At 39.6% G+C, this 15,043-nt stretch overlaps 1 protein-coding gene across 1 annotated transcript; it reads right to left on the bottom strand.

Moving 5' to 3' along the window:
• Positions 1 to 476: 476 nt before the first annotated feature.
• LOC117806986 (carboxypeptidase Z-like) lies at positions 477 to 10,012 on the bottom strand. The gene is made up of 12 exons (XM_034676000.1): positions 9,976 to 10,012; positions 9,699 to 9,815; positions 9,172 to 9,201; positions 8,311 to 8,685; positions 5,097 to 5,324; positions 4,617 to 4,846; positions 4,279 to 4,440; positions 3,995 to 4,153; positions 3,423 to 3,558; positions 3,112 to 3,251; positions 2,897 to 2,996; positions 477 to 1,079 (listed from the first exon to the last, which is right to left on the bottom strand). Exons 1-12 carry the CDS (start codon positions 9,995 to 9,997, stop codon positions 721 to 723), a joined length of 2,058 nt encoding a protein of 685 aa, XP_034531891.1. The 5' UTR covers positions 9,998 to 10,012; the 3' UTR covers positions 477 to 720.
• Positions 10,013 to 15,043: the final 5,031 nt, after the last annotated feature.

The raw sequence follows: 15,043 nt of genomic DNA, 5'->3' as shown, positions 1-15,043 counted from the left end.
TTGCATAAGTCTGAGCTTAATCTCCTATAACCCCGGGAGATTTGTTCTAATTAAGACGAACAGAAGTAGTTATATTTCCGGCCTATATTTGGCAATATCGCCTTCTAAAATAATTGTCTGTGTCATGTGTTACAATAAGCTTCACATAAAAACTTAGAAACATTAAATCATTTCAGAATAAAAGCCTATTAATCTAAGTTAAATGTGACTCAGCCCAAAATCAAAGTATTTCTTCACACTTTCTCAAATTGTGTTCTGTGTGGGGGGAAAGTAGACTCTAGGGTGTGAAGAAACTCAAGACACAAGTTGACTCAGGCTGCCTTCTAGTGGCTGCACGGTTTCATCACCTTCCACAAATGTAACAGGACCATAAACATGTTTATGTCCCTTTAAATAAAGTTTCTTGAATGTTTGAGAGACATAGAAGTATGGTCAGGTGCATCTGTAAGGACTCACATTGTGACTATATACACAGATAGTTTTATTGATAGAAAAGCTCTTTATTTCTGCAGTGAAATAGTTATGCGTTTTTCCAGAATTTTATTTTGTAATATTTTTTAAGTGGTTTAAGGGTTTTTGCAGTGTTATTTTAAGATTGGACTTGGGTTAAAACAAAGCACACATACTGTAGCTAAAAGCTAACAAGAACGCAGATTTATTATATTATTGCTCTATATATGTGATAGTGTAGTAGCAGATACTATCCCTCTCATTAAACCTCTATATGTGTTTAAGCAGCCATGTTGGAGCAGGTCCTCCCGGCAGCACGAAGTAGCTCCACCACCATGGCTTCTCCACTCTCTCCTCTTGGTTCACTCTCAGGTCGGCCATCTGGGTGTAGCGCTCGTACTGGTTGAAGGGATCAAAGCTGTCGTAGGTGCCCATAGACGGCAGGGTGTTGTCCTCCTCTTGCAAGTCGAGCTCTGCATCGTCTTTCTGCAGCACAAAGTCCACACGGCCTGCTGTGCTCATGTGAGAAGGGAGGTGGACCCTCTTCATGGCTCGGGTGTAGCCGGGGGCCGAGGCAGAGACGATGTGGATGCCGGGGATGAGGAGGCGCCAGTAGTCTCCATTTTCAGCTGGACAGGGAAAGAGAAAGTGTTTGTTTTTGTTTAGCTTTTTACAGAGGTAACTGTTGATTTCAGGCATCCACGTTTGTTTGATTTTAAGGAACTTCAGATTAACTGGAGTTTTTAGGACAATGATTTTAGTAGTTTTATTTCTAGAGTCTTGGGATTTACATGGTGTGGGAAAATAAACAACATACACTTGAAGTATCAAGAACCACTAGACCAATGCGTTTCAGCTTGTGGCCTTCATCAGAGTCATGACCCTGTCATCCAGTTTGTAATACAGAATAAAGTTGTTTATTTATGCTACAAGTTTCGCTGGAGTTTTGACCCATTTAGACTTCCTTTCACTCTCCGTGCACTTTGGAAGAAGGTGAAGTTGTGCCAGAATCCTCCAAACTAAATTTGCATTGGGTGCCGTCAATACTTGATTTGGACTAGGCCATTACCTGACATTGGGGTTGCATTACTTACGTTAGTTTGATGTCATTACCCAAATGTTTGGATGACTAAATACCCGGACGTTGAGTTAACAACATATCCTGAATTTGGGTTAGCTTTATGACCTGTTGTTTGGATTCATTTATTACAAGACATTGGGAATGCCATCATTACCTGTTGATGCTATGAAGTCATTACCTGAGGTTAAGGTAACATAATATCCAGTCATTGGTGTTAGTAATTTCCTGACATTAAGGTTACCCTTACCTGAGGCTGGTTTGATAGCATTCAGGTATGTTGGGATGACATCATAACCTGACTTTATGGTGACGTTAAGACCAGATATTGAGCTGATCATAACCTGAACTAACATCAAAACTTGACGTTGGGGTCATGTCATAACCTGATATTGGGTTGATGTGATCCCCTGAGGATTGGTTAATGTTTTAACCATGCGGCAACCTCCGGTCTAAAAATATGAGTCCACTGCGGAAGTGCTAAAAACTGTAGTTCATTGAGGATCCGCTTGAGGCTGGCTCCGGAAGTACACCATTTCAAAAAAGACGATGATTACAGCAGAAATAAACACGTTTACAGCCTGGTACAAAAGACGAGTGTAGTCTGGATTGCTCATTTCTCAATCAGCACACACTGTAGGGGGGTGAATTTTTTTCTAACGAGGCAATTTCGAAGATATTAAGATTACGAGTCTTCCTCGAGAGGCACAGCTGACTTGATTGACAGGCGGGAACACTAGCTGTTGGCTAGGAGGCTCAAAGCCCACCTCTTAACGCCACAAGCGTTCGACAGCAGCAATATGGCTCCCGCCAACAATTTTGCTTCAGAAACAGATGGGTGACGTCACGGATACTACGTCCATATTTTATATAGTCCATGGTTTCAACAGGAAGTTGGTTTCAAGTCAAACCCTGACATTAGGGTGATATGTGGTTGACGTCAACACAATCTCAAATCCATACACTGTTTTCAACTTGAACAAGGTGTCAGTGACGTCACTCTCGGATTTCTGGGGAGCTATATGGATAAAGACATGCAGAACAAACGGACTGCTAACTTTATCCAACATACATATGAAAACATTTAGACAATGAGTATGATGCAGAGTTAATAACTGAACCACATTGGACCAAAAATTTGGATATTTCAGCTTTTGTTGCTTGATTTTTTCCACTCTTGCTCTCTCAGACTCTCTTACACCTCCTAACTGAATCAAGGTGTGGAGCACGCCCAATCACAACATTATGTGTGATACTTACCACAATAATGTGAAATTGAATGACCAAGAAACAGAACGAAATCATAACTTTAGGTAACCTAATGTAATGTCAAAAAGCATGTAATGTAAGCAGCTGTTATTTGACTACCTGTGGTGACGTCATGTCGGATTCCTCTGACTGATATTCGAGCTCCTTTGATTGCGTTCCCCTCCTCGTCTTTTACAAGGCCTTTGATACCTCGATGGGCCTGAGGAGCAATACAAGATGAACTCATATTTATTCAACAATGACAGATATGTTTGGGGTAAAAGAACCCTGGTATTGGATTAGTTTTGGTGTGACAAGTGTAGTGCTGCTCTTACTGCTTCCATAAATGTGAGTAAAGCATCATGATTCTCGTGCCAGCCAATGAATAATTCTTCCTCTGGGGGGAATTTATCACAGCCCAGCTCAACTGTCACCTCCAAACAGTTAGTGTGGAGATAGTTGAAGTCCTGCATTCCTGAGAGGAGACAAATAGAAACCACTTTACCCAGAATCCCATGAGAAAATTAGCTGACTTTTCCTGCACATCACCAGAGCTGCTTCTCACTGCTTCCCTCATTGCAGTACTTGATCCTACAGTGACCTCTAGTGGCTGCATTTAGCATTTAATTTAACTCTCACAGCTCACCTCCTGCAAAGCTGGACCACTGAGCTCCATTGATGATCCCTCTCTGACTGTGACTGCGGGATGGTCCACATCGAGCGTTTTCATTTGCCATCCTTTCATGAGCGGTTGAGTAGGTTCTTGACAGAAGCTTGAAAACCTACAAAATAAAAGCATGAAGATAATTTTACTGCACTCCTGATAACTGTCAGTTTATCATACATAAAATAAAATAAATTATGATGAAAATAAATGAAAATTGAGCTTAGAAATATGTCCAAAAAATAAAGATCACCTCTGAAAATTATGTTAAAGTCTTACTTTTTTTTTTTTTAAAGTTAGAAAAGTTTATTTTAAGATCACTACAAAAAAACAGGCAGATCATAAAAACACACAAGTCAAGATAAAGAAATAAAACATTTTAAAAAACATACAATTCCCCTAAATAACTCTAAAGGATTACAATTATTTTAAATTATATTTCTTCAGATGGTTAATATAAAATAAAGTCAAATAAAATTCAGATAAAATCCGGGAAGGCTCTGCAATAAAAGTATGTTTTAAGAAAGGATTTAAAGTGAAGGATGTGTGTCTACCTGTTCGTCCGGTGTTGGGGAGAACAGGTTGTGCTCCAGTGGGTGTTTGGACAGGTCGTAGGGGTAAGACACCACCAGGTCTCCACCATGGAAGTTAGCAGAGAGCACAAACGGGATGGAGCGGATCCATTTCATGACAGAGTAGGTCTCAGGCGCCACCTGTGTTTAGCATCAAGACTTAGCATATTCTTAAAATATCCAGTTTTCTCAGTTTAAAGTGACAGATCATGTCATTGAGTATTATTCACTGATACAACAGATACAGATAAGGATTGATCCTGTACCTTACCAAACCAGTAATAGTCTGGGATTGGGATGTGGTCGGTGCGGTAGCCCTTCTGTCTGCGGCGGCTGTAGACGATGGATGTCAGATCAGGAAAGTTTCTGTTCAGGTCGATGTTCTGAGCGTTGTTCCTGCCGATGTTCCATGCATCATGCGTATGAGTCTGTGGAATAATGATTCATGATATTTGGATTTCAGGCTGCAGAAGACTTGTTTACTCTGAGCTGAAGTGTCACCTACTTTGACGTATTTCATGCTTTGTCTTCTAAGTTTAACAAACACTAATGAAGTCTGACTCAAAGTACACAGCTGTAAGCCCAAGTAATAGTGAAAACTGACCCCATCTTCATCATCATCATTATTGTCCTGGATCCCTGAAACCGCCAGCTCGTATCCGTCAGGGTTCATGGAGGGCAGGATGTGGATGCGGGTGGTGTTGATTAGGGTCTGGATGCGTTCGCTCCCTAGCAGGTACTCTGAGCAGAGATACTGAGCCAAGTAGATCAGCAGCTGACGGCCCAGGACTTCATTTCCATGCATGTTTCCGATGTACTTTATCTCTGGCTCGACTGTTGAGGATCACATTTATAGAAACCAGGTCTCAGGTTTGTTATAATGAAATATGTTGAAGACTACAGCTCTGGTGTGCCCCAGGGTTCAATGCTAGGTCCTATTTTTTTATTTTGTGAACATGTTGAAATCACATCTTTGTCTCCTCTCTGCTGTGTTTTCACACCTTTAACTCTCTTGAATAACTAGATAACTGTTACTTTATTATTGTACTGCTATTTCTTCAGACTCCAACATTATTTTACTCACGTAGCTCATGTTGTCCCGGGTTCTTGGAGAACTCAATCACAAGCAGCTCCCGGCCCTCCATGCTGCGTCCTATGCTGTAGGTTTTAGCTATATCAGAGCATTGCTCCTCAGTTTTCTTAAGGATGCTGATCATCTGAGCGTTGGAGGAATAGGTGAACCTTATAATCCCTGCCGGCTCTTCTTGAGGAAGCATTTCCATACCATCATAGTCATCTCCATCCTGCTGTGCTGTGAAGAAAAAAAAAGTCTTATCAGTTCAGTGTGTTTCAAGCTCTGACAGTGATTGCCATGCTTTAGATCAAGCATAAAAAGGCTTTGTTTTGTTGAGGGATACAAGGCTATTAGTAATATTTGAAGAGTCTGGTGAGTGCTAAAAAGATGGTGTGGAAAGTCAATGCACCACCAAACACCTGACTGTGTTTCTCTCAGCTTCAAATCAGCTGACGCCGGCCCTTATTTTTGTATTCACACTTTGCAGAAACTAATAATAGCTTAGAGAACGTGTGGAACACATTATACCCTCATGCTACCAGAGTGAAATTACAGAGAAGAAATTGTATCCATCAAAACTGTCACTAGTGTAAATCTGATATTATATTTAGGCCCCATCCTTGTCATCTCTGACAAGTTCACTCTTGCAAATTTAACATACTTTTCCTGCAGCCACAGTATGTGGAAGCAGTAACTTTCCTCCACTTTGTGCTTTTCATGTATTTCAAGAGTTCCAAGACCCATTCAATCAGATCGTTGGCATGTTGAAGCAGGCTAAAAGATTTTTGCCACTAGGGGGCAGTGTGACAAGCTGCAAACACATCATCCAAGCAGTGATTCCTTTATTCCCTTATTCTACAATCTACAATTTCATTTAACAGCATCTTTTGTAGAAAGCGACGTACAACACAAGCAAGAATTTAGACTGGAGGGAAAAACCTTAGTAAGTGCGACAAAGTGCTTCAAGTTCATTGGCCACAGTTTCTGCCAAGAAGTGCCAGGTTTTTTTTTTAAAGATAATGTAGCCACAGCTAATCACAGCAAATAATTCAAGTCAACAATATCATTCGACATTCAACAGCATTCAATATTCAGTGCTAAGTATTCAATAAGAGCTGGGTTTTAGACCTTCTGATTAATTCTACCCCTGAAGAAAAAGGGTGGAAGGGTCAGGTTAAGTGCCTAAGTGTTCCAACTTAGGCACTTATAAGGTGTGTGTTGTCTTAGCAGTTGCCTAAGAATTCCTAGAGCAAAAGCAGGTATTTGAGGTTTTATTGCTACAATTGTGAATTTAGGTCCAGTATTTTCATTCATTTTGCCTCTGTTCTGGTCTCCACTCTTTACTTTCTGGTTCTTAATCAGCTTACTATTGGGAGTTACAGGCAAGCTGTTAAAAATATACAGCTTGTAGCCAAATGTGTAGCATAAAATTGGTAAACCAGAGCTTTTTTGTTAAAAACAGTCGCTGCAAAACCCAAAACAATAAAAGATGAGGGCCTAAAAGCCAAAGCAGTTGGCCCAAACAGGCTAACATGTTCCACAGAGTTGTGGGAAACAGCAGTTAGCTGATAGGTTTTTTTTTTTTGTGGGTTGGTCATTATAAATGAGGCCTTGTATATTTCACATAGTATTTTAATGTAATTCCAAAATAAAAACATGAGCTGGTGCAGCTTTAAAGTTCAGGTTGGTAGTCAGATTTAGATACACTTTTTGTTATACTGGTTAAAATGATCTTTACGTCCTGATGGCAATCATTACATAATGTGTTCTTAAAAAAGAGTGAAAAAAAGCTGCTATCTACAGCCGGAGTAAACCTGGGAAAACACCAACCAATCCCTGCCATCAGGAGCCAAAATATGAAACCAATCAAGTCCCGTCCTGCCGTTCTGCCCGCCTCCTGCACGAACATTTCATGTTTGTTTGTGTTTTTAACTTTTACTATGATAATGTTTTGCTGTTTTCTTACCGCTGAGTGAGACATGAGTTGATGTAGTGCAAAACACAAACAATGTGCTGAGGACCGGTCACCATCGCGAATCAGCGGCGCTCGTGCATGTGAGCGGGGGCGTTGTTTTGGAGGAGCTCCGAAGGGGGGGATTAGTTGGAGTCCTGAGGAAATGCTACATTCAAATTCATGCTAATTTTCCGTGAGTACCATCCCTAGCTTCAAAGTCAAATTAATATTTATTCTCAATTTTGACCTATTTGCCACCTCAGTAGTTTCTAAAATGTTGAAAATAGTGAGCAATCACCCTCATTTTATTTCCAAACCAGTTATAACTTTACTAAATGCTGAGTTTTGTTTGGCACAAGTCCAAAACCACAAAGAGATTCAGTTCATTCTCAGGGAGGACAGAAAAACAGCACATATTTTACAAGCTGGGACCTTTCACAAGAATGACCCAGATGATCCTAATAACTGACTGTTTCTTTAGCTCTGAACCTGTCAAGCTAACCTCTAACACTTCCTCATTCTAAATATAGGCATTTAAATAAGAGGTCTGAGGGTTATGTAAGTATTTATGTTGTATACTCCCAGATTATGCACACACTGTGCAGTAGTTCTCTGTGAAAGACTATGATATCCAAACCAGAACATCAGTTTTAAATTAACATGAAGAAAGGAATAACCTCACTGATCCAACCTGCTGAAAGTCATCTGAAAAGTTCTGCACTGAAATCCAGTCTGATGTTGTGATTCAGTAATTCCTTCTAAGTTGACTTTAAGACTTTTACAGCCATGTTCACATTTTACTGTAAAATAATGTCTGAATTTCATGTCTCGTTGCTCTGATCAGCTCCTCCTGCCCTGCAGATTCTTGCAGTTCCGGCTCTCATATGGCTCACACATGGCAGCAGTCTTTTTTTAGCCTAACTTTAGAATCTTGTGAAGAATTCATGACAGTTTTTCAGAAATGCTGTCAGATAATCTTTGCTTTTTTTTTATGGCACCTTACGAGGATGGTGTGTTAATACAAACCCGTGGAAAATAGCCACAGGTCCTACTGAAGTGAGAGTTTATATGGAATGAAAAAAGGGAATCCAGTTTTGAATGTGTGTTGAGGTTGGCCACATGTGTGCAAACCAGATGTTTGCTGAAAAATGCCCCAAAATCTTTCTCTTTCTTTTGCACATTAAACCAATTTAGGATGTATAAAGTTGCTAGCTGATACAACTTCAGGTACTTCAGGTGACTACAAATGATGATGATCCTAACTCTTACCTGCAAGGCCCTCCAGCGGGTTATAACACCCCTCTTCATCACTGACAAAGAAGCGATCACAGTCCAGGAAGTAGGGCCAGGCCATCTCTATCGCCTCAAAAGCATGGCTGCATTTTTTACGCACCGTCTCGCAGGTGGAGCGACACGGTTTCATCACCATTGCCTTCTCACAGCGAGGGGCCAACACAGAGCAGCCCAGCATGCGGATCTCAGGGTTGCAATCTCCTCCGAGCAAGGACTCCACCACGCTCATGAGGAGGTACTCGGCCCCGGCCTCAGCGTCCTCCCAGGTCTTGTGTCCAAGGGTGTTTGGGAACATGGTCTGAGTGTAGGGCATGTCTTCGCAGTAGGAGAGTACCAGATCTGTGCATTTTGCTGAGGTGGATAAAAGAAATTCAAATTAAAGGGCTCACTCATGAAGGATCTAAATGTATCAGTCTTATTTTGAAGGGTCGAAGCATGTATCTCCATCTGTCACACACCTAATTACCAGCCCCAAATATTTCTATTATCTCTGGAAATTAGAATCTGAATATTTCATAGCGTCATTGATCATCTAAAAATACACACGATGGTCTTATTGCTTTTTGCTCAGACTCCATTAAGAGTACAGCCTGTGTGACTTCCATGATCTCATCCTTTCTGTTGTCGAAACACAGACTCAGCCCAAATCCTCAAGGACGTAACTCGACTAACCCAAGATTTAGAGCTTTAGGGTGAAAACTGAGTGGGTTTCAGGGGTACACAGTCACAATAAAAGCCTCTATGTGTGAATCAAATAAGCCAAAGAGATGATCAGCTTTTATAACATGCTCATACAAGACACAGCCCTTCCTCAGTCCAAGCCCAAAGGGTACTTACGTTTTTCTTCCACTGTTGGCCTGCACAGTCCTGTAAGACACATCAGCAGCATGTCATTAGCTGACACTGTGGCAGACACTAGATGGCAGGAGTGGTTTCTGTAAAAGCCCGAATGTGGCCTAGAAAAACTGTGCTTGGTAAACCTCTGGTCTTGCTTCAGCAGCTTTCTGAAACGCCTGTCTGTCTGCAAAGTCTCATAAATCACCGCAGCTTGCCGTTTTATTTACAGGATTATGAATATTAATCAGTAAAATGAAAATCATGCTTACAACTGGAATATTGCATCTACTTTGCAATACGTAGGCCACTATTTGATCATATTCATGAACTTGCTGGTGCTTTAAAGTTTTAAAAAAGTTGCATTTGAGCATTTGGCACATGTTTTGCTGGGGAAAAAAGTCAGCTTCCTTCTCTAAAAACTACCCACAGTGCTCACAATAAGATGCCATGTCTTATTCATGCAGCAGGTCATAATGCACATCTGATAATAAAGCTTGTATTAGCATGAAACAACCAGAAATCTTTACCTCTAACAAGTGGGTCACACCGTCGAGGAGTAGAAGACACAAGGACCACAGCCTGCAGCAGGAACAGCAGCATGATGCTCATTTTTCCGATGTTTATATTCCGTTGCGATGTGGCACCTCACACACAGACAGACAGAGAGAAAGAGGGTGTGTGCGTCAAGTTTCCAAAGTGTGCAAAAGTTTCAACTTCTCTCATAGCGAGTTTATTAGGCGTATTACGGTCAAATATCATATTACAGGGAAAACGGCGGCGGAGGTGAAGTCGGGACATACGTACTTATTAAAACTTGAGCTGACATTGCGTCGCTCGTTTACACGCTGAAATCAATGTAACAAGTCAGCATGTTGGCATACTTAATTTTATCCCTTTGTTTTGAGTAACCTTGATTATTAACATGTTTCAGGAAGATTTGGACCCTGAATGAAGTGTTTTAAAAATGTAAGTATATTTCTGAATAATGCTTATTTATTTGATATCCGTATCATGCTTTCTTCGGTCACATGACCCTGATTGGCTAATATTGCACTTATTAGCATCCATATTGAGACTTTAAACGTACACTACCAGTCCAAAGTTTGGACACACCTTCTTATTCAATTTTTTTTTTTTTTTTTTTGAACATTGTAGATCAAAACTATGAAATAATCTGGTTTTGCCATAATATGGATTACAACAGTAGTCAAATAGGGCTATCCATTGTGTACTAACCTCTGAACAACACAACTGATGGTCTCAAACACATTAAGAAGGCAAGTCATTCTACAAATGAACTCTTGACTAGGCTCATGTTTATTAGAAACCATTCCAGGAGACCACTTCATGAAGCAGACTGAGAGAATACCAAGAGTGTGCAAAGCTGTCATGAAGGAAAAAGGGGGCTACTTTGCAGAATCTAAAATATAAAACATATTGTGGTTTGTTTAACACTTTTTTGTTAATTAAATTATTCCATATATGTTCTTTCATAGCTTTGATGTCTTCAATTTTAATCTACAGTGTTTAAAATAATTAAAATAAATACAAACCCTTAAATGAGAAGGTGTTTCCAAACTTTTGACTGGTAGTGTAAAGTAAAAACTTATTTATTCAGCCTGGCTTTTATGTAGGGTTTAATAATTGTATTACTTACCTTTACTGTAACATAGATTTAAATGTTGCTTTATTATTTTAGAAATTTTAACTGTTATCTTATTCTACTTTTATTTATTTATTTTATTTATCTACTCAATTTTATTGATATTTTTAGCCTTAGTTTTATTTTTTTAACTCTTATCCTTACCCTTTTTAAATCTATTTATTTTAACTATTTGTATTCTTAATTTTGGTGCTTTAACTTATTTTAATTACACATATTTAATTTCTGGTGTGCATTAGTCTCTATTTTTATTTTATATTATTTCTATTTTTATTTTTATTATTATTATTTTCCCCTAATATGTCATGCTATTGTTTGATTTCTGCTTCTTTCTTGTTTTTCAGTCACTGTAAAGCACTTTGGGTTGCATTTGATTTGTATGACAGGTGCTATATAAGTAAAAGCTTGATTGATTGATTGATCAAGACAACCATGAGCATTGCTGCTTAAGGTGCTTGTTGCGGTAACTACAACATAAAAATACGTTTATTAGCAGATGCCCATTTAATAGTTTTCCATTTTTATATTAATTACCAAAATATATGCAAATGTATGGAAGCTCTAAGCGTGCATGCATCCATACGTCTTAATTAGGCCCTACTCCGGTCTTTGGACAACAAGTAATTCCCAGTTAGTTTCTCAAGATCTTAACCAATTCTTTTTTCTGTCTCAAGATATTACATCTGTTTTCACGGCGCCCCTGGAGTCCCAAAAATAAATATTTGTTATATTGTGCCCAAAAGATAATTATCTTGTGTGCAAAATATAACAAATATGTTTTGAGGTGGACTCCAGGGGCTCTAGGTTTTACCTGAACAATGAACTTACATTATTTTCTCAAGATCTCCACTTTTTTTTTATTTTGTTATGTTTTGATGGTTTTCTTATCATTGTGATCTTGAGGAAACAACTAATATTAAATTATTGTGAGTAAATAAAAGTAAAGATCGATGTCGGGCTTAGCGTTACAGTACAGGTTGATGTTCAGTTATACTGCTACTTATACTAGCATTAAGTTGTATTTTAAGTTCATACATTTCTCATAGTTTGGCATTTGAAAGGTAACCTTGGTAACATACTGTACCTCAAAAGGTTTTATGTTTCACAGTGGTGACACTGTCTGGTTTTGTTAAGACATTTCTGATGACTAAGTCAAAATATATTTTATGAGAGGAACCCTGATTGCAGTATGGGAGGTGGGAGCTGTAATCACCCCGCCCCCCCGCTACGAAAGGCTAAGACACCAGTCAATCAAGCAAACATGACCTTTAAGCCTCAATGTTCTCCATTATAGAACAATGATTCTCAAAATGACCACCTACACAACCATGAGATGGAGCAAACCCTGTGATTATCAAGAGGAAACTTAATTTGCGTCAAGGCTTGGCCGAGGCAATTGCCCCCTGACCTAATTTCATGTTCTCCGTAACAATCAAACACGCACTCACATAAGATCCTGTAGACTACCAAGCACAGATAAAATGTCCTGGTTACCTTAATTTTATAATTAGTGATGGTAGCGAGCTTGTTTTACTCATCCAACTAATTATAGGCGACTCTCTTCTTGTATTTGAGCTGATCTGGATTAGCATAATGTAAAGTATGATTATTCATCATGCAGCCAGGCAACCGCAGGACCCCTGGGTTCAAGACTGGAAAGAGTTTCTTGACAGCAGCTTGGCCCTCTAATGAGTGTAGCAGACGGAGGTGTGAACCTGAGTGGAGGAAGAATACTACTGTTTCTGTCAGCTAAATCAGAGATATGCTAATTATTCCTGAACATGGTCGTTTGTTATGCAGATTATCACATGGCCTAGAAAATAAGAGGACAGATGTAAACTCTTCTAGAGGAGATGACACTCTATTAGATATGTGCATTAAAAAAAGACTTTGACATATCCTGATGTGAATTTATAAATAAGATAGTAAAGGGGAAATGTATAATGTAGGAAAGGAGAAAGATTGCATGATCATTAGCTTGATGGAGAAAAAGGCCACTCATCCGTGTGCATGAGAGTGAGTCAGTGAATTTGTTTACCACCTACAGATTATTGTGATGGACAAACACCAGCGCAGAGTGGGAGCTTTATCATACCATACAGTATGTTGGTTTTAACTGGCTGGGTGTGAATTAGAAGACAAACTGCAACTACAGTTTATGTTAATGGCCTTAACCCCTAAACACACTGTCAACACAGGTTGGGAAGATTAATATGCAGGATACAACATGCACTAACAAGTGGAAATGCGCTGAATAAGAGTCATGAGCTATAATCAATACTTTGTGTTGATGTGTTCAATGCTTGTGTAGCCATTCACTCTCTCAATTCTCTGGGGGCGGCAGTAGCTTAGTTCATAGGGACTTGGCTTGTGAACCGGAGGGTCGCCAGTTTGAGTGTGGACGAAGTTTGGCAAGTGGACTGGTAGCTGGAGAGGTGCTGGTTCACTTGCCTGGGCACTGCCAAGGTGCCCTTGAGCAAGGCACCAAACCCCCAATTGCTCGGGGTGCGCTGGTTGATGACAGCATCCTTACTCTGACATCTCTCCCTAAGTGCATCTCCACTGCATGTTTGTGCATAAAAAATGTATCTATATACCAAAAACTGTGTATATCATGACCAAAAAAATAATACAAGTGGAAAAATTGAATTTCCCCCATGGGCAGAATCATCTTCGGCTTCACCAGGACACCATATCCAGGGAGTAAGGTCTGACAACGTCACAGTGCTGGTACTACCCACACCAGACTGTGTACAGAAAGTTGGCATTTAGCTAGGTGGTAGTGGGGTACTGTGTCCTGAGGAGGTGCTACCAAAATAGCAAAAGGGAGTGAATACTTGTTCAGGTGGACACAAAACAATAAACTAGCTTTAAAAAACAACTTTTTGCATATAATGAAATGACCACATACCTGAAGACTAATGGCATCTCCATGTTTTTGTTGCTAACTAGCAAACATTAGCAATGTAGCACCCTAAAGTGAGATTGAAAACATTTCACTGGTTTGACATCACATATTTTAGTGACACTTAAGCTTGCTGATGTCAGCATTTTTTATTACACTAATTTCAATATTTTTAAGTGACTAACATTAGTGTGTATTTAGCACATATTTGATGCTAATGTTTGCATCCTCACAGGTTTGATCGCACGGCTGTGGACTACATTTCTTGTTGACAAATATTGTTCAGGAGTAATATTTTTGTAAGTCATCCACCTCCATACATTAGCAATACTAATTCATCAGCTCATCACTGTGTTTCTGTACTTTTCAAAGTGAAGAGATGGGTCCTAACCATAGACTGTATAGAATATGGACGTAGTATCCGTGACGTCACCCATCTGTTTCTGAAGCGCTGTTTTGAGGCCAATTGGCAGCAGCAGACATATTGCTGCTGTCGAGCGATTGTGACGTAAAGAGGCGGGCATTGAGCCTCCTAGCCAACAGCTACAGTGTTCCTGCCTGCCGATCAAGTCAGCCGGGCCTCTCATTGGACGACTCGTAATCTCAATATATTCGAAATTGCCACATTAGAAAAAAATTCATCCCCCATACAGTGTGTGCCGATTGAGAAATGAGCTATCCAGATTACACTCGTGTTTTGTACCAGGCTGTAAACATGTTTATTTCTGCTGTAAAGATCGTCTTTTTTGAATTGGTGTGTATGTGGTTTCAAGTACTTCCGGAGCCAGCCTCAAGTGGATCCTCCATGAACTGCAGTTTTTAGCACTTCCATATTGGACTCACATTGGATTTTAGACAAGAGGTTGCCGCTTAGTCTTAGCCTGTTGAGGTAACTTCCCCCTAAAATAGGAACATCTTTAAATTGTCTCTGGGATTCAACTTAAATTGATACTGAAAATTTGCTTGATTTTCAGAAGAATATTTTGTTATATAGAAAGACTTGCAGTGTTGGTTCATGCTGGCTCTGTAGCTCTCGTGACATTTTTCATTAAAGTAGTTTTAATCACCAGTTTTTGTCATTAATCATTCTGTGGTGATTGGGGTTAATTACTTAAAGCAATAATGAAGCCGAGCCCAAGCTCCAGTAAAATTACTGCTTGAATTCAGATGTGAGTTATCCTACAAAAATTGAGATTTCTTCTTTTAAGGTGGCAAACAATGACAGCTGGTTTGTGTCCATGCCTCAAATTAAGCCTGAGACATGACCGAATCACAGAATGGATCAGGATCATTAATTCACAGAG

Source organism: Notolabrus celidotus, chromosome 23 (assembly GCF_009762535.1).
Source record: "Notolabrus celidotus isolate fNotCel1 chromosome 23, fNotCel1.pri, whole genome shotgun sequence".
In the NCBI taxonomy this organism is placed as follows: domain Eukaryota; kingdom Metazoa; phylum Chordata; class Actinopteri; order Labriformes; family Labridae; genus Notolabrus; species Notolabrus celidotus.
The sequence above is the reverse complement of the archived record's forward strand: the minus strand, read 5'-3'. Positions and strand labels throughout refer to the sequence as shown.